Source organism: Helicoverpa zea, chromosome 11 (genome assembly GCF_022581195.2).
Source record: "Helicoverpa zea isolate HzStark_Cry1AcR chromosome 11, ilHelZeax1.1, whole genome shotgun sequence".
Lineage (NCBI taxonomy): Eukaryota > Metazoa > Arthropoda > Insecta > Lepidoptera > Noctuidae > Helicoverpa > Helicoverpa zea.
Genome location: NC_061462.1, coordinates 531,588 through 552,264, shown reverse-complemented (window position 1 = coordinate 552,264; position 20,677 = coordinate 531,588). Strand labels below are relative to the sequence as shown.

Sequence of the window (20,677 nt, the reverse complement as noted above, 5' to 3'; positions counted from 1 at the left end):
TTATTTTAATTTAGATGTGCTTTTGTACTGACATCTGGGTGCGGTTGCAAATTTTAGTTTTTGACACGGAGTTTTATAAAAATGTTATCTTTTAAATCAATCTAAAATAGATATGGCTTTGAGTGAAAGGCCATTGACAAGAAATATAATAACAAAAATAAAATGTTCTCGTTTAATTCGATTAAGTAAGCAATTACGAGGTATATGAGACAGATTTCTTTCCACGAGAATCAGTCACTACCGTGGTGCAGTCTGTTAAATTAAAGCTGCGGTACAAATTTGCCACCTACTTTTATAGGAACAAAGACATTAAACACATATGTACTGTAGGAATAAATATTTGGTTACTCATATAATACCTACCTTACAATTTATATAACCAACGGCATCGACTGTATCAACAGGGATCACATTAAACTTTAATGAGCTATGCAATTCTGTTTGAAAGAAATGAAATTAATTTGAAGCAAAACCTGGATCTATCTGGCATTGGTATTAAGCATTACACATAATATTTAAATAACCTTACCGTTATATAAATTGTGTAGGTACTACGTTTTTTTCATCTACTGACAGCGCCATCTATTCATTGATTTTCAAACTGCTATCTATTGTATGAGAATGAGAGGGATGAACACAGCCACTCGAAGGGACGAAACGAGGGATCCTACAAGCTATAGTTATCTGTCAATAGATGGCAATCTCTTTGCATTTTTGTTGCCAGGACTGAAAATATTTTAATGCGAAACGTATTGTTTTTGGTAAACGAATTCAAATAGTAATGAGTAAACTCAAAAACTACTGGACCGATTAAAAAAAAATCTTTCACCGTTGGAAAGCTACACTTTCCTCGAGTAACATAGGCTATATTTTATCACGGCAATGGCAGTAGTTCCCATGGGACGCGGGTGAAACAGCGGAAAAATGGCTAGTTATAAAATGCAGATCTTTCTCGTTATGCAATGGCTTAGGTTTTAATAAAATCAAAACACCAAATAATAATAATAACATCATTTATTACCAAATTCTCTTTTCCATTCTTAATAAATAAAAAGTTAATAATTATCGTAGTAAATAAAAATATTTACAATTTCAATTTAACGCCTTCCGTTCGGCGGCTTTTCTCTAGAGATTCCCTATCACTGGCTGCTTACTTGACTGATCCTGGAAAAAAACGAAAAAATATTATGATACATTTTTAGCACAAATTGTTTTAGGTGATCTTCACAGTGCCCCGCATCACGCTGCATGTTGCGTGTCGCCGCACGTACGCGCGGTCCTGCGGGAGTGCATCCTGCATCATCGTGCGGGTTTGTTGCGCACCCACGCGCGTAGGTGCGTTTAGTAGATTCACGCACGGTGGTTTCCATTTTCAAATATACACGTCACGCCCATTCATAGTTTGTATGTAGGGGGTAAATCTTAGGAACCGTCGGTTGGATTTTCAGAATTCTTTCACTGATAGATAGGTACAATGTTCCTGAGTGCCATAGGCTATATTGTGTCCCAGTACGGGCAGTAGTTCTCACGGGACGCGGGTGAAACGGCGGGAAAACGGCTAGTATGGCATAAAGTTGTAGTTTTACTATGTTTAGTGAATGCTAGTGTACTATACTGACTTGTTCCCGAGCACGGCGCTGACGGCGGCGACGACGTCCTTGCCCTGCGGCAGCGCGTGCTGCTCGAGCGTGCGCGCGTAGGGCATGGGCACGTCGGCGCCCGTCACGCGCCACGCCGGCGCGTCCAGCTCGAAGAACGACGCAGACTCCATCACGCGGGCACAGATCTCCGCGCCGATGCCTGCGGGGAGGGGGAGGGGTTAAAATACATCCTTTAACATATGTATAAGGTGACGAGTCATTAGTAACCAACACTTGAAAACGTGATGGTGCTCATAATCATAGACCATTTTTCCAAAGAAACTTTTCTTTTGTACTCATTAGTTTAATCACAATAGCGAAATGTTTCTTCAGATCATACTAATAATCATACAAAAAGGTATATTCATTTGGTAAAGCATCTCCACTTGTTTGTTTATTTGCTTAAACACAACAACCTAAGTAAGCATCTACTAACCCGCTTTTAAAGAAAATAAGGACCTATTAGATAACCCATTTACCAAGAGATTTAAATTACTTTTCATTTGAGTAAAACTGCAGGCAAAACTAATAATTCATAAAAATATGTTCGAAATAGACGGGTGTGACATGAGGACGCACAAACATCGTATTTCTACGTTACTAAGAATGTGCCAAAACGTGGAACAAAATACCGACGATAGATGTGGCATTGACGACAGAATTTAAAGTTGTAAATGTGGGAGTGGCTTTAAGGTCGATAAACTTTCTTTGGAGTATAGCCAGTAATATATTTGTAAAAAAAAATAGATCTTTTCCTGAATATGTATGACGATTAATCATTCTTTAGATTTATATTATAAGAAACAGGATACAATTCATGAAACATCTTATACAACAGTGAATGCAGTTAAAGACAGTCATCTCGTCTCCCGAGCCTTTTCCCAAATATGTTGGGGTCGGCTTCCCGTCTAACTGGACGCAGTTGAGTATCAGTATTTTCTGTTAAAGGTTTTCAGACCAATTAACATCCATATACGTTACCTACGTACTTTTTATTGTCTTACGGCGAAAATTTTTGATGCGATACGAAACCGTAGGCTTCAATAAAAACAAATATATATATGTGTTACCTGACTGAGGCCAGCCCTGTTCCACTGTGATAAGATGATGCGTCTTAGCGACGGAGCGGGCGATGGTTTCGAAGTCCAGAGGCCTGATCGTTCGCAGGTTGATCACTTCGCATTCGATACCTGGAAAGAAAAAACAATGTCTTATAATGAGGTTTGTTTTCATTTGTACAGTTGTCGTAAAATTCAATGGGTGTCTACAATGTAATTCTAGGCACAAAACTTATTATGAGGAGTTCTTCCGTGTTTCGGAAGGCTCGATTTATTTGTAGTCATTACGGGTAGTCATTACGGTATTGGCAGTCATTACGGGTAGTCAGAAGTCTGGCAACCAGACTTAGTAAGGGGTATCGAGTTGCTCGGGTTGCTGGCTTGTGGAGGTCGGGCGCTCAATGTAAAGACTGGTTCTCAGTTGTATCTGGTTAGACTGGAAGCCGACCTTAATGTAATTGCGAAAAGGCTAGGCGGATAATGAATAGGATTGTTTGTGAAACTAACCTGCGTTTCCGGAGAGTTCCTTGGCAGCCTGCAGCGCGGTGTCGGTGGCGCGGCCGGCGCAGACCAGCGTGATGTGCTTGCCTTCACGCTCGATCTTCGCTTTGCCTGGAAAATAACATTGTTACTGTTATATTTGGTTTTGGCTGTTTTACAGACTTCATAGGCAATTAAGTTTGATGGAATAGAGCAAAAAATAGATGTAAATAAAAACTACCACAGGGTATTGGCGCCTGAATTATTGATCAAATAAATATATTACGAGCAATTTCGACTTCGTTTTTTCCGTATGTATCATTCTAAAGCTCCGGATGGGATTGAATAACGAACCTTTATTGCATTGATACCATTAATTTTGCTATGATGTTTTTGCAAATAAGCTACACGCAGAGAGCGTTTAGCCCTAAGATAGGCACAAAATTGTATTGCAGAAAGATAAGCCTTTGTATTTGATACAGTATTGTTTAAAAGTACAACTATTGACACTTACCAATGGGAACTAAGAAATCAGGTGAGAGTGCCTCGTCAGACATAGGGAATGGCACACCATACAGAATTTCATCTTCTAATACTACAACTGGGTCGTTGCTTCTCACCGCCGATTTCAGAAGACCTGAAACATAATACATATGGTTTTGAATCTTGATAGCAGGTTTTTTCCGAATTTTAATTAATATTTTCTGTTTTAGACATCCACTAAGGCAGAGTCGAATGATGCTAGTTTTATTTAAGAACTAGCTTCTGCCCGCGACTTCGTACGCGGATAAAATCCCTTATGCCAGCGACTACGGGGTCAGCAAAATCAAAGATCTGAATCGTCTGATATTGAATTTTAAGGGCCCGTCGACTTGAAAACAACGGAATACGCATAGCCATTAGAAACGTTCCATATATTTAATTTTTGTACTTCAATGGCAAAAGCACAGCAGACTAAACAAAACGCTGAGAACTGAACCGCAAAAGACGTGACCATACGGATAAAAGTAGTGATTCTAATTAGTCCGCATTTAAGTTGTGTGTGGCAAAAATATTACACGTATTAATACGTTAAAAAACATTAAATGTTACTAAGATGACAAAGTCGTGATGACTTAGTGGAAGTCGTGGTGGTTTAGTGGGTAGAGAACCAATCTCTCAAGTATGAGCGTACGTCTTTGATTCCTGCCAATGCAACTTTTCTAAGTTCGGATGTACTTTCTACGTATATTTTGGATACCAATGACCGTTATTTGGAGGGGATGTTAAACTGTAGGTTCCGGCTGTCATTGAACATTCTTGGCAGTCGTTATGGGTAGTCAGATGCCAGTAAGTCTGACCAGTTTTACCAAGGGGTATTGGGTTGAGCGGGTAACTGGGTTGTGGAGCTCAGATAGGCAGTCGCTCCTTGTAAAACACTGGTACTCAGTTGCATCGTGACTGGAAGTCGACTCTAACATATTTGGGACAAAGGCTCTTGAGATAATAACGACAATAATAATGAGATATAAGCACCGCAGGACATCTGAGGCTGATGACGGGGAGTAGCGACCCCGGTGGGCTATATATACTGAGTTCTCCAGGGAGAGTATACTGAACCCCATCTCCGGCCGGTCGGAGTGAACCATAACGGGGGTTAGGTAGGTCTCACGCCTCTGGCTTGGCTTGGCCGTCCAGAGTGGAGTCGCTAGAGCAGGGTTAGTAGCAATGCTCGGAGGATAGGTGCCTCGTGGTAAGTGACCCACAGGGAGCGCGTAATCTGCGTTTAAAATCCGCCGAGGTATCCTCACACTTCAGCCGCTCATGTCCCTGTTGCCCTCTTGTTGCTATTCAGTGACTGATTTCCGGAGGCCCAGTAAGTGAGCTAGCGAGTCTCCACCTGCCATTTTTACCATTTCACCATTTTTACATGTATCTAATACATTGTCATCGGCACGTGCCATAGTTCCCGTAGTTTCCCCATTCCTAGTTCATTAGCATCCCATCACAATAGCCCAAGTAGTTTTCATCAACAGTTAGCAATGGTATAGCACAGAACCGGGGATTGTCTTTTTTTTAACGACGTCCACCGGGGATTGTCCTTGGGTTCATTTCTATAGTGTATAAAGGAATAATCGTCGGTTTTGTTTCACCATTTCATTAAAGTTGTCTCAAAAGGGCTTCAGCGTGGCTTCGGCCCCACGTTTGCCTCCCAAAAATTCGGAACTCTGTAGTCCCGAGGTCTGGAAGAGACATACAAAATAATAATGAGATATAACGCAACAAATTCGGAGAGTGGGGGCTCGTGACGCCACGTCTAGGTATGTAAAATTTGTACTAAGCAGTGACTTAACACAAAATAAATTCAAGCGTGTTATATCTTCGTTATTATTTGTTTGTGAGAAGGAGAAAAGAAAAAATATGTGTCCATTATTTTAGGATTATCTAAAGGGGTCTACACACCAAAGCCGCTGACCCGGCGGTACAGCCCGGTGGCTTAGTGCCGGCGGGTTAACCCGGCGGCTTCAGAATGTCCAAGCCGAACGACTTTGCCGGCGGCACGACTGCCGCGGCATGTGGTGTTCTAGTAATTGTCAAATACTCTATGAAAGCCGGCGGGCAACTGACTGAGTGAGTGGAGAGGGATGCCGTCGGCATCGGCATGCTGCCCCGCCGGCTTGCCCGCGCGGGCGCAAGCCGGCGGCATGATTGTACAAAATACGGCCGGCGGGTTGGGCCGCCGGGCTGTGCCGCCGGCGTCAGCGGCTTTGGTGTGTAGACACCTTAAAAGACGGACTAATTCCTTTTTTTGATTCACCATACCACCTATTTCATAACATTCATTTCTATACATTTCAAGTGTAGTATTGCTCTTGAAGTTCCACATCAGGTGTTCCAGATCTTCGATGTATATACGTCAATAGAGAGTGCTTATCAGGTTGAACCACTTTTGCTAAAACGTCATACCTCTATATGCTATAGTCTAGCTGGGCTCCTGGCGTTCCACATCAGGTGTTTTACATCTTCAATTTTTATAAGTCAATAGAAAGTGCTTATCAAATTGAACAACTTTTGCTAAAACGTCATACCTGTATATGGTACAGAGAAGCTGGGCTCTTGGGGTTCCACATCAGGTGTTCCAGATCTTAAAATTTATTATCTCAGCTGAAAATGCTCATCATATGAAACAATTTTTGTCATGGCACCATTTTTGCATCTCTTATAGTTTTGTTGGTCTGTTGGTGTTCTGCATCAGGTCTTCAAGTTTCGAAGATAAATTATAGCCTATATGTTGACCAGGCTTAATACTGATACAACAAAGAAAAAATCATTGAAATCCGTTCAGTAGTTCCGAAGATTAGTGTGTACAAACAAACAGACATACAGACATACAGACATACAGACATACAGACAGAATTTTTTTTTTGGATTTGTGCTCCATTACTGTTTCTAAACCCCACCCAATTATTATTTTTTAAATATATTCAATGTACAGACACAGTTTTTTTACAGATTTATTATATGTATAGATAACATCAGAATTACGAAATTTTATCAGTCAAGTTCCACAATTGAACATCATCAGTGATAATTTATAATTTTCATAGCGACTAAGTTGAATACAAATACAACTTACAAAATATGAAAAACGGGAGCGGGACACAGCTTATTACAAAAAAAAATACAATCATAGAAATATGAGGATGGTTAACAATAGTGGTAAAGAAAGTGTACCTTTAGCATCTTCCGAAGTGCAGGGCATGACGACCTTCAACCCTGGACAGTGGCTGTACCAGGCGCCGAAGCACTGCGAGTGCTGGGCAGCGACGCCCGACGCGGCTCCGTTGGCGCCGCGGAACACGATCGGCACGGGGACTGTGCCCGCGGACATGTAGAACGTTTTAGCCGCTGAGTTTATTATCTGGAAGAAGGTTTAGTGTTCTCAGTAAAAAGAATAGGATGAGAGAGAAAAAGTTCAGTTGTATTTTTATTCTGTTGTACAAGAGCGGAGACAGCCAAAATGAAAGGATGGGCACATGGCACATTCATCTGATAATTCACATTAATACATTCAGTTGAGGGAGAACAGGGGGATACATAAGAGAGTACATATAGGGAAAGAAACATAAGGAAATAGAGAGAGTATATAGGAGCAGTACGTAGGGGTAGCACATAAAGAAGTATAGAGGGGGAGTAAATAACAATAAGAGTGACATTACAAGCAAATTAGATTTGTAGATATGGCCACAGTACCCACTATGATAGATCTGCCACTCTCATATCTATTAAATAGGTAACCAATGTCATTCCAATAAAGAAGATTTGGCATTATAATTTTGATGTTTGTACAGATGCGTTTGCACAGGCATTATCTTTGGTTGCTTGGTATGGTGTCAAAGACATAAAAAAGTAAAATTATTTATTAAAATAATAAAGCAGAAGAGATTGTTTATTAGCTTAAACTCGTTAACTCAGGAAGTACTTGACCGATTTGGCAAATATTTCAATGTTAGACAGTCCTTTTATTGACGGAGGACACTTTTTATCTGTGTGAGTTCCGGCGGAAGCTAGTGAATATATCCCTATTAATAATGTCGGGACACCTGTTTCACACACGGTCGGTTAGCCCCATGGTAAGTTATTTATTAACTTGTGTTATGGGTGCTAACACAACTGATAAACTACATATAGCTACATATATACATATTTATAAATACATATCATAACACCCAGACCACGGCCAACAAGCATGCTCATCACACAAATGTCGACCGAACCGGGAATCGAACCCGGGACCTCAGGTTCGGCGGTCCGGCATGATGACCATTACGCCATCGAGGTCGTCAAATTACTTAGGCTAAGTGCTTATTCTGATAATATACATCAGTAATACACAGATTAAATAACAAAATTAGTACGAGTATTAACGTTTGCACTTGATTTGACATTCAGTATGATAAGCAGTTATCGTGCATCAGATGTCTACAAGATTTATGTAAGTATTTAACCATGAAATCCCAGACTTTTATCTTATCAGTTCTAAACGATTTTTCTTTACGTTCGTATCTTATTACAGCTGCAATCGTTACTTCGCGTTTATCGTTAATAGGCCTGTTTTATTAAATAAAACATTAACATTTTAGCAATAATAGTTATTTAAAAACTATATTTATACGATCTGTAATGGGTTAATTTCCTACTTAATATATTCAGCAAAAACTCTCCTCTCAGAGAATCTCCGAAATTGTTGGTAGACGAGACATAATAATTATGTCGTTATCAAGGACTTCTTATCACATTTTTTCATAGAATAAACAAACATTATGGTCATTTAATTCGGTCAAAATGTAACCCAAACATAAAGGTGAGAGCGTGTTTATCAGCTAATAATCTCGTGTCAATGTATCAAACTGGTTTGAAACTGGATTTTTATGATATGTAAAATGTCTATGAATATAAAGTGATAAAGATAATACTTAAGGCAATTCAAAAATGTATTTAAATATTACACTACTTTTCTAAAAGTAAATATATATAGTAGTGTAAATATATAGGACTATCTGCTTGCTCACAGTACTACCCGCATCCCGGGGAAACTTTTTTCTGTACCTAGATAAAATATTTTGGACCTAGACAACTTCCACAAGGACTGGTCACAAATGGTGACCGATAGGGACAGATGGAAGGCTATGGGGGAGGGCTTTTGCTCAGCAGTGGGACAACACAGGCTAATACAAAAAATACAAAAAAAAAGATAAAATATTTTATTCTGCAATAGTGTAGTTTGTCGATAGAGAAAGATTTATTCAAATTGGTTAAGCAGTTTTGAAGCCTTTAGGTTGAAAACAAAAAAAAAACCTCAATTATACTTATTCAGTAAATAATAATAGAAGCATAGATAATTTTGATTTTAACAAAAATTTTCATTGTGCTGGAAAGGAAGTTGAATGAGTTCACATGTGGATGTTTGAGAACTGTGAATGCATACAATTGAAGTGATTTAAACACAATTGTTATGATTAACGAGAGCAACGGAATGCAGTCGCTTGGTAGCTACAGTCCACTTATTGGCAATTACCTAGTATGATTTGTACTTGGCATGTTGATATGTATAAGAGAATAAATAAAATCTGAGATTTTTGGTTTCTTTACATTTGTGTTAAGCTCTACTCCACTAAAATATACTACTACACAAGCACAAGGCCTTAAATGAGTAAACTTCAGAGAGGCACATGTATTTGCCACAAACTAGGACTTTTCACAATAGGGAGACACTTCCACCAGATCTTCTTCTTCTTAGCGTTTATCCCGTCTTGTGACGGGGTCCGCTTTCCGTATCTTCTTCTTCCACTTCGCTCTATCCTGGACATCTTCCTCTTCGAGTTCGCAGCTTATCATATCTTTCTTTACGACACTCAACCACCGCAGTTTTGGCCTGCCTCTGCGCCTTTGACCGGGTATATCGAGATTGAGTGTCGCATTGCCGATGTACTCAGGTGGTCCCCTTTTAACATGTCCGTACCATCGCAGCCGTTTTTCTTGTAGTTTGTCGGCGACATCGCGTACTCCAAGGCTACCGCGTACGTACTCGTTACGGATCTTATCGAGCCTCATTACTCTGCACATCCACCGCAACATCTTCATCTCGGCAACTTGGATGGTACTGATATGCTTTTAAAGATTCCACCAGATACTTATTAAATTAACAGTTTTCTAAATTAATGTTATTACTGTGATTGAATTGTAATAAATTGATATTTCAATAAATAATTACAATATTACCAGCTAAAGCTATAAAAAAGTGTAGCTTACCTGATCAATAGCCTGCATAGAGAAGTTGAAAGTCATAAACTCGCAGATTGGCCGGAGTCCAGCGAACGCAGCACCAACAGCAATACCGGTAAAACCGCTTTCCGTGATTGGTGTGTCTATGACTCTCTTGTCTCCGTACTTCTTCCATAGTCCCCTGTAATGTTACCAGCTAATTTGAAATTATATTGAACCTTTTTTGGTATTGAATGTGGAGTCGAACAAACTTTTTAAAAGCTTAATATAGTATCAAATTAGAATATCAGTTCTTATTACAGAGAATAATGTACTAAATGAAGTTGAAAATAAGTAGGTATTTCATATTTAATGTAGCAAGCATAACATGCTGCAAAAAAGTCAGTAAAGGTTGGTAACAACCATAAACAATAGGGTTGTTTCCTAGTATTCATTCAGATAAAATTAAATAAATGCAACGAAAGTTCACAAAACTAGAAACACGATAAGCTATATTATATTATTTATAACTGACCATATATTTTTTAATTAATTTATGAAATTTTAATTTTGAGCCTGTGACGTCACGCCATTAAAAAGGACGAGAAGAGACCGATGACGTCATCCTTTCTATATTTGACAGTGACAAGTATTTGACAGTGACAGATATATCGAAATAACCTCAGAATTAATGTTTTGTTTATTTGCTTCTGTGAAGTTCTGTGTGTTAATTGCATTGAAGTGATACAACTGCTAAAGAATTATGGAGAAAGGATTTATGAAAGCTGATAGTTCCAATCTGCCAAGAGTAGACTCTTTTATGGTCGCTCAATTCTTGGCCAATAACCAAGATTTTTATTCAGCGGTACGTGGATGAACAGTTTATTTAGAGCACTAATGGTCGTATTTCCACAGTCTCGCACAACACAAACCTTGTAGACATTCATTTAATTTAAGTTTTTTGAAAAAGCATCAAATCTTTTCGAACGCGGACACAAACATAACCTCAATATAAATAAACACAAACTTTACGTTTCTTTGCACCATTTCATTTTTCCGCGTACACAACTCAAAACATTTGAGGTATTTTATTTTTGTGCAAATGTATAAGAATAATCTATATGTATAAAATATTATAGTTTTTGTAGCTATTTTATGAAAATACATTATTAAAATTAAGAAATCCATTAGTTGGTATGTTAGTTTTTTCTCGTTAGATGTGCTTTAAAATGTAAAGGAATGAACAGAGAACGTTGACGTCACAGTCACGTGATCTAGCGTTTTCTGAGCAATATTTTAAGAAAAATAGAAAAACATGTAATACATAAAAAATAAAAAGATTTGAGACGAAAAATGAAAGAGAGGGTGATCTTAAAATTATTTAGAAGCTATCTAAATAGATTTCCGAAAATTGGAAACAACCCTATTATGTGCACTACCTATGTATTTCATTCATTGTGTATGGTCAAAGCATAAAGAATTGTTAATTTTGTGGAATTTCATTTACACAGTAGGATTCAATTACTTAAAGGCACAACAGGTTGATACACTCAAAACATTTTTTTTCTTTCTATTCCCACAGCTTCATCATATGTTTTTGTCAATGACATTTTGTTTATAGAAATTAATTAAAACAAACACATTAGATGAATTGATTGGTGACTATATAGAGAATGAACACTTCAAATGCTAATCTTATTTTTAGAGTCAAGTTCAGCTTGCAAATTGACAGCACTGTGCAAAGATAACATGCTTATTTCAAATCTATCACCAACTTCTTTGGTTATGTAATATTGAATAAGATTTTACTTCAGAAAAAATTATGAAGCGAACACCAAAACAAGTTCAAGCTCTCAGTAACAAAATGTACTACACTTTTTAAGTTTTTAACAAATAAAACTGGTACACAAATGCAGTAAGAAGGTTATGTGGACGTTTTTCGCTCACCTCGTAACTTTGTAAGCCCCGTCGTATTGGGCCACTTCCTCACCCAATATGAACACCTTCTCATCTCGTTCCATCTCTTCGTCAATGGCACTGTTCAAGGCATCACGCACAGTCATAGGCTTAGCGGCTAAGACCTTAGACATCGAGAGATTACGACGAGGCACTCTAGAGAGCCATCCGAAAAGGACCGGCGACGATTTCAACGCCATTTTCATAGCAAAACTATAGTATTACTGGTTAGAAGTAATTAAACTGCACTCATAAGCCTATTGAGGGACTTTTAAGAGTGCTTTTTGTTGAAAATGGTGTTAAAAACGTTATTTTGATGCGGCGAAGGATGAATGGAGGTCGTGATCAGTCAGGCAGTGTCGCACGCAGTGTTGCCAATGTTGTTAAGGCTGATTTACATTGAGTCAGTAACTGACGTCAGTGTAGGCGCCGAAAACTGACGCGTGCTATTTACACGAAGTCAGTGTTTCGTCAGTAGTCGATGATATTTCTTTTGGTGTACACACGTTCGTAAAGTCAGTGCGGAAAAATGAATTCTCGAAAAATAAAAGTTAATAATTTGTTAAGAAAATGTACCTCAGTAATGATGCAAGAACTAAGTGATATGTGTGAAGAAGAGATATCTAAAGAGAAACGAATTTGGATTAGAAAATGGATAGAGGACAGAGACATAACTGGGGGTTCTCTGTTGTTAACCCAGTTGAGAACTGAAGATCCTAAAGAATACAAACTGGCTTTAAGAATGACGCCAAAAAACTTTGACGATTTGCTTATGTTATTATCAGGCTCTGTTCAGCGTCAAGACACATTTATGAGAGACGCCTTGCCAGCCAAAGTGAAACTCGAAATTACGCTGACATTTTTAGCTTCTGGAATGTCCTTTCGAAATGAGGAAGCGTGGTCCTTATTCAATAGAGCGGCAGCGACTGACTTCACTGACTTGGGCGTATTTACACGCGGTCAGTAGCACTGGCGCGGGTGGAGGGGGAGCGAACTCGTACATTGAAGTCAGTACTGACGTGTCAGTACTGTACTGACTTCAAATCAATTTACACGATGGCAGTGCCGGGTCAGCACTGACTTGTCAGTGGACTGACGTCAGTTACTGACTCAATGTAAATCAGCCATTACGTACGTCCACTGACCTCTATATTTACCAGTTTTACCACTGGACAGGCTGTTCCGTACGTTTGACAGCAATTTTTTGTGCCCATTTGAAGCGCCAATATCGTCGAGTGTCCTCAGAACTAATTTTGACGTATAATTTCAAATGGCTGTGAGAGAAGTGTATGTTCATTGGTTCACTATAAAATAATTTTAGTACCACGGACACTCGCTACGTCTAACAGCGCCAAAATGGCGATTATCAAACGGGCACAAAAGCACGTTGACAACAGCCTGTCCAGTGGTAAATATAGAGGTCAGTGCGTACGTCATACGATACGTCAGTTAATTTTGTGAAGGATTTTTTATTTAGATACATACCATTTAGAAATAACCAAAATATTTAGAAATACATTGCTATTACAGTTTTTATTTACCGACTTAAAAAGAAGGAGTTTCTCAGTTTGACTCGTATATAAGCATATTTGTGTGCTATTATCTCACATTTGGCCGAAATGATTTTGATGTGGCTTCCAGCATATAACAGAAAATATTTTCTAGTCCGTGCCAGTAAAGTATGCATCAATAAAAATATAAAATATGTTAGTATTGGCTGGCAACAATATATTGAAGTCAAATTAATGAATGTCACTTTTGTGTCAAAAACGTCAGAAATACTTTTATAGTAGTTTGAGCTTTTCTCAATAGGTGGCGCGGTATCAACTTTTGCCCAAAGCTGTTCAATCTTCAGTGTTTGGAGTATTCAACTACTGTTCTCAAAAATGTACCAGCAGCTCTCCAGTTAACACTGAGTAGTTTTAAGGGATCTGGTAAGATTTCTAATTTACCTACCTAAGTACCTATCTACAAAATTAGTTTCATCTTTAGGGAACTACCTGCCTATATATGTACTTCCTGCCCTAAAAAGTTAATGCTAAGCTATGCTTAGGTACTGCTAAGTTACATCAAATTCCATTAAGTCATTTGCGTGTGAAGAATAAGGTAGGTAAGTAGCAGAACAAAATCGTACCTACCTAAACGTGTGTGTTTTTTAATAATTAGAATAATCTTCCACGCCGATTTCGGCAACGGCGACCACTTCGACCCTAATGGCGTGCGTGTGCTCTCATGTGGCTGGAGTATCCAATTTTGTGACACACACTGCGGACATGTCAGGGTACCAGCCACAAAGTTGTAGTTGATAGCTATAGGTGGTCGAGCTTTCAACTCATCTCGTTTGGCATCCAACTTAGAAAGCCGGCGTGCTTCAAAGTCAAAGACTTTAACGCGGCTTCTCCAGTCTCTGCGGTTGGATGCCAGATTCTCCCACTGAGACGGTTCAATGGAACAGCTTTTCATGTGGCGCTTCAGCACATCCTTGTATCGCAGCAGCTGTCCGCCACGTTTCCGCTTGCCCTCCTGCAACTCGGAGTAGAGGATGCGCTTGGCCACTCTAGTATCCGGCATGCGCAGTACATGCCCGCACCAACGAAGCTGTCTCCTCATGAGGTATGCTTCAATGCCACCTACATTGGCTTTCCTCAACACTTCTGTGTTACGCACACGATCAAACCAACGGATATTTAATATCTTGCGCAGACATTTGAGGTGGAAGCGGTCTAGTTGCTTGATGTGGCGTCGGTACGGTGTCCATGTTTCCGCTGAGTAGAGTATACAAGGCAACACAACTGCCATATACACAGAGACCTTTGTGGATATCTTTAGGTCATGGGAGCTGAAGACCTTCTTGTCGAATTTGCCGAAAGCAGCGGCTGCAGCACCAATTCTGCTATTGATTTCGGCGTCAAGGTCGCACTTTGATGTTATAATGCTCCCCAAATATCGAAATTTATCGACCTGCTTCAGCACATCTTCACCAAGCATAATGGTCAGTTCTTGACGTCCGTGATTGTCTAAAGACATCACTTCTGTCTTTTTGTCTGTTTTTTTTTTTTTTTTTTTAATAATTAGAAATAATTTTAATAACCCTTCGTAATAATTCTGCCATAACAAAAGCCAGCCTACTAATCACCCCACTCCAAGCCAGCCTTTTCGCCCATCGTAATTCCATTATACCTTTTCCACACATCATTAATTATCCCCATAGGATTGTAAAACAGGGGTTCTCGTAAATAAACTAATATGTGTGCAGACTTGGGTCGGTCGCCCTGGGCGGGACCGGAGAGATAGCGGACTGGGGCCCGAATATAAGCGATTAGCGGGAGACTTTTCAGGAAATTGGGTAAATGAGGCAGCCATCTTGTAGTTGTTGTTACTGCTCAATTAATACGGTAGGTATAGTTTATTGACAGAATCCACAAGATAACAAGTATGTATAGGCTAGGGATAGGATACGTCAAATGTTACAGAATAGGTATTCAAGGAAATTCGAAAATAAAATGTGATTTGTTAATGGAAGAAATAGTGGAAAATCGACACGAGACACGAGGATACGAGACAATTTCCCAGTGCTGATTACCCGCTTTCCGCTACTTAACGTACGGGTCCGAAAACGCGGCCAAAACAGACTGCCATTAAATCTTTACAGTTGCACGGCCTTGGCCCACTTATCCCCGGCCTAACTCTTTAACGCAAGCCCGTAACTTACACGTAACGTACCATTTACGTTCACCAACGAATCCTAGTAAAAATTTCAAGATATCTGACGATTGGGCACTTATCGGACTTAATGGTCGACTATGGGAGTAAATGGCCGTTTTACTAACATCGATAAACGTCTGAATGTCCGCTTTCCGCGTGTACCCGGTAAGCCGGAATCGGTTACCTTGATTGTAGGACTTTTTCCAGGACATATAACTTAGTTAATTGCAGATCAAGATCCAAGAATGTCCTTGAGGGACACAAATGAGGATTAAAATGACCGTTTTATGACTGTCATTAAACCATACCTACACAGCATTTCTTAAGTACTTATATGTATGTACATTGTCAAAAATCCATACGGCTTTGTCCTTGACATGCAAGAGACAAAACTCATACATAAGTCACCTCTTCTCTAGCGAGAGTCCAACTCCTTCAGAAACAAACTCTTTGGACCCAACCTTGAAAGTTATAAGCCTTTTTTAACCGGGTCAAATGTTCCTGCAGTCTAAAAAGCAGACAGCTACGGCTTTATGTTTCGCTAAATTGTTATAAGTTATGCAAATGTCTTATATTTGCATAAAATTAGTCGTAGGCGTGGTCTTTTAGTGTGAGAACTGGCTTAGGGACCCTAAGTTGTAATAAATTGTTATGATGGCAGCTTATTCTCTGGGTTGCCCAAGTTGCTTCTATTTCCTGGAACCTGTGGACCTTCTTAAATGTTACACTGGTAACATCGGAAACATAAATTTTTGATTAGTTTTTGAGGAAAACATTCGTAAAGAAGAAAATACACTCTTTTCTCTCTAAAAGTCAGAAATCATCCCAATACACATAGGTTTACAAAAACTGTTCCCAGAATGCTAATATGCAACACGACAGACATTTGCAAATGATATATTGAACACGCCATCTTACATGTAAATATGTGGAACGTCGGGTAAACACAGGTTCTCCCGGGAAATACAGATATGCGTACTGCTCATCTTGAGATGTCTGTCACACTTGGTTTTTAGGACCATTCAACAGAAATAAATATAGAAAACTAGCTGATTCTTACAGTGTCACCTACTTCCCGAGGGAACTTCTCGCACTCGGGTAAGAAGCTTATATCCTTAATTAAGCTCTAGACTACCCGTGTAAAAAAATATCTAAGGTTTGATAGATTTGGCGTCAAAGCGCGACAGACAGGCAAAGTTACTATAGTATTCCATACATATGGTTAGTAAGGAGAACATAACGCCTGCTTTTTCCTGTAGAAAAACATCTAGCAATCTTTTGCTTGCTAAAGAATACTCTACGTATCAGCACAAACAATTTAAAGGAATATTTCCACTCAATTGATATCTTCATCCAACGAGTTTTCTTCAACTAAGTGATTGATACGCTCCACAGAGGTTTATGGTCAATCTCTCTCCGCAACATAAAGCCACTATTTACGTATGTGCATACTTTAGCCGGCCAGTCCGCATAATTACCGCAAAGCATTACGTTACATATTAATAGCCAGATTTTCGGGGAAAGTAGCGACCTAAATATTTATTTATCTGCGGTTTTTCTGGTAGAGAATATATTCGTTATTTTTAGCTGTGTATTTCATTCATTTTGGGTAATTGGATAAATTTGAACTGATATAGAACCCATTTCTTGGTTCATCACCCTATAAACCTACCGAGTCAGCTGCGCAAGTGACTAAAATAGGAACTAAAGTTTTGATGGCACTTGTCAGTAGGTACTGTCAATTTTTTAGGCAGTAATGAATTAAAAATAATATTTTTGTTACCATGTAATCTAGAGCTATTGCAAACTTATAGGAGTATCTTAAAAGGGCAACAGAATGTTCTGTATATCTATGATCTATAACCGCTTTGTCGGCCAGCACTAGTTTGCAACAATTCGAACTTCGAACAGCTTTGGCGGCAATCTGTTTAGCCAGCTCTGGCCTGCCAGTGTCAGCATTGACCAATTCACTTGATCCGAACGATGAATTGAGGTTTATCAACCTTGGTTAAAGTTGATATTGGTGTTCGAAGTTTTGAATAATTAATGAGCTTGGGAATATTGAGCCATGGATGTTCAATAGGGACTGTGTTTGATACTAATGTTGTTTGACATTTTGTGCACACTATAAATACATGGAGGAATTTGTTAATTTGAGTCTTATTTGGATATTCTTTTCATCGTACCAGTTATGTAAATGTTTGCAAGGCCATGTAACAGAGGCGAGTTACTAAAATTCAACGAGCAATACCTCTCCATTTTCTATTATCACTGAAAAAATAAAAATAAAAAAAATAGTAACAGGGTTGAGGAGGTCAGATAGGTAACATTTAAACGGACGCTATATTTAAAACGCTTAGACCTACGACCAAAACACAGCCTAAGCAGATAATGAAGTAAGTAGTTTATTTTGATTTGATAATTTTCATTATCAATTATATCTTCTTGTCTCATTCCCAGAAAAATCCCTCTATCAATGTTCACACCAAATCCCACTATTACTTATTAACCATTCAACCGAACAAAATCAAAATACATCCCAGTATTCCCTCAGACCAAAATGGATGTCAAAATATTTATCTAGATGAGAACGGAATCAATGAGCAGTATTGCTGTCATGAATCAAGTCATTCGTTCCTAACATATAGGAACAGTAGTCTGCTTTGTTCGTTACTTAGTCACGTCTATACCACGTCACAGGGTAACGACCCCGTGGCTACACATCACACCCTTTAGGAAGATAATAAGGGGAAAGGCAGAAGGTCTTCTCGAGACAGTTCCTAAAAGATTTGACTGCTTGTCTAAAGATGAGCTGCCAAGGAGTAAACTCACGTGGATAAAAGTAGAGTATACCCTTTCTCTGGCTCTAGACTATCTAAATTCTAACCACAAATTTTTGCATCGGTTTAGTAGTACTTTAAATTTTCTTGTCTTTTTCGGAAGCAGTTTTCAAAAATCATGATATTTATGCCTTTACAAAAATTAGGCATATGTGTGAATCTTCTGTATTTGTCTGTGTCTCGTCCGAGGCGTTTTTGTGACGGCTTCATAAGTTTATTGAGCTAATTCGTTTGTTTTGGAGAGGTCTGCTGATTTACTCAATGGGTTAGACTGTTAGAGAGCTTTTTATAATTTGCTTAATTGCTGTCTGATTTCACTAATTAGGAACCTATTAACGTTAGGGATCTCATTCAGTTTTACAAGTGTAGGTAATGTGGGAGACAGGCAGTGTAGTTATCACTCCTTTTTTTCGTGAAGTAAAGAGTAGTTTATCATTAGGTACGAAAAAAGGAGTGATAACTCTAGTTTCGATTGTGTTAAGAAATCTTATAAAAAATCAAGTTCAAGCCCTTAAAAATCTTTAATTCATAAAAAAAGAAGTTCTTTAAAATAAAACCAACACGCAATTTCAATTCGGCAGGCCAATAAAAATGTACATTGTGCAAGTCAAAGAACTCAACATCGATTGGTCCACAGATTTCCATTTATGAGGATCCTACAGTTCTCAGTACAAGATTTATCATCTTCTAGAAAAAAGCCAATGTATTCCGATATAAAACTATATGGGCGATTAGATTTTTATTTAACTTTTGAACTTGAGTCTTGGAACTATGCATAATCGGTGTATGACACATGTTCTAGTGGCTTATGAATACAAATAGGAATGAAGTAGCAAAAATGAAAGTTTTTTTTCTTGTAGCATTAATGTCCAATTTCCATCATATCTCTAGTATGAAAATTAACAGTTAGATAGCTTATTGAAACCACCCGTTAGTGGTATAATTATAATTAATAATATCGACGTAATGTATGCTAATTCGAAAATAACTGGGACCCTAATATTACTGTTCTTCTGTAACCAGTCTGTATTTCACCATCTGTTGCCGATGCTGGAGATTATAATTTAAGAAACTGGTTATTGAATAATTACTTCCGTTTGAGTTTATCTGCCGTAATAAATCAAAGGTAAAAGGTTCCCACAGACTCATACTTTGTTTATTCAACAGCAAGCATTGTCCATTTCGAAAAATATTAAGGCCGCTTCATCAAGGACACAATTGCAGTATTGTACCACCAAGAAACAATACTGCAATATGTACTTTTATTGAACGTAACTCAAAATCGTTTAAACACTTGAAAACAATAGGCATTTGCAAAAATGCATCCTTCAGCTAGCTTGCATTTTATGACAAATAAATTTATCTTTATCTTTATGCAGACTAAATGTCGGCCGATAGTTATTCCAATGGTTCTCAGTTTATTTTGTTTTTGGTCGGTCTGATGTACGTTTGAATTACCGCGGCCCTGGTACATAAAGGACTTAAGTAGGAACATGGTGAATTTCATTTTTTTGATGATTTACCATAAAAAAGGTTACCGTAAAACGTCAATGTAAGCATGGCTTTACTTGCCATACAACTATATTATTCTGGTTAATCAATTGTTTTCCGTCATTCACACTGATTGACAGTATTCCTCCGGAGTTCAGAGTACAAGTGGTTTGTGAACGTGTGTGTAAGGCAAAATGGCTTTTGCATTGTGAGTACGTTTTTGCATCTTATCAGTGCAAATATCAAGTAACTACAATCTGTCTTTCTTTGAATAGATTTGATTTTTTTCTGCAAAGCATAATAAGGTTCAATATTGATTGGTTTTACAAATTTTAGTAGCTTGATGTGCATATTGTTTATAGTGATTGTGTAATATTGTTTAGTTGCCGTCCTTATTCTTGGATAGAATAATACATCTTTCTACCTCTTTATTAAGTCTTCTAGTTAAGTGTCACAGTAGTGCTTAGCAAGATTATCCATAGTGACTTTTATGTTTAGCATTAAGTAATTGTTTGGTTATTTGCAGCGTTCTAATCGGTGCAATGATAGTCTTTGGAGCATATTGGTCAACTATGTACTTCTTGGAGACTGCACCCGCAAAAACGCCTTCTACCTCCACAACGAAAAAGCCTGGAACGAGAAGGACTACTACAAGAAGAACTACTACCGTGATTCAGGACGATGATGAAAATTCTGATGATGAGTTGAGCTGCAAAGACGGAGACTGCTTTGATAAAAAAGTAAAACTGAAGGAAGAAGAAAG

The 20,677-nt window shown here is 38.5% G+C and overlaps 1 protein-coding gene across 1 annotated transcript; it reads right to left on the bottom strand.

Moving 5' to 3' along the window:
- Positions 1–996: 996 nt before the first annotated feature.
- LOC124634464 (pyruvate dehydrogenase E1 component subunit beta, mitochondrial) lies at positions 997–12,254 on the bottom strand. Its single transcript, XM_047170060.1, has 8 exons — positions 11,870–12,254; positions 9,971–10,124; positions 6,893–7,079; positions 3,693–3,815; positions 3,206–3,310; positions 2,711–2,830; positions 1,620–1,800; positions 997–1,164 (listed from the first exon to the last, which is right to left on the bottom strand). The coding sequence occupies exons 1-8, from the start codon at positions 12,082–12,084 to the stop codon at positions 1,140–1,142; spliced, it is 1,110 nt and encodes a 369-aa protein (XP_047026016.1). The 5' UTR covers positions 12,085–12,254; the 3' UTR covers positions 997–1,139.
- Positions 12,255–20,677: the final 8,423 nt, after the last annotated feature.

Coding starts and splice junctions, on each gene's coding strand:
- LOC124634464 (XM_047170060.1), bottom strand. CDS start 12,084: ATGAAAATGGCGTTGAAATCGTCGCCGGTCCTTTTCGGATGGCTCTCT. Junction 10,125..11,869: donor GGGGCTTACAAAGTTACGAG/GTGAGCGAAAAA, acceptor GTAACATTACAG/GGGACTATGGAAGAAGTACG. Junction 7,080..9,970: donor CTATGCAGGCTATTGATCAG/GTAAGCTACACT, acceptor ACCTTCTTCCAG/ATAATAAACTCAGCGGCTAA.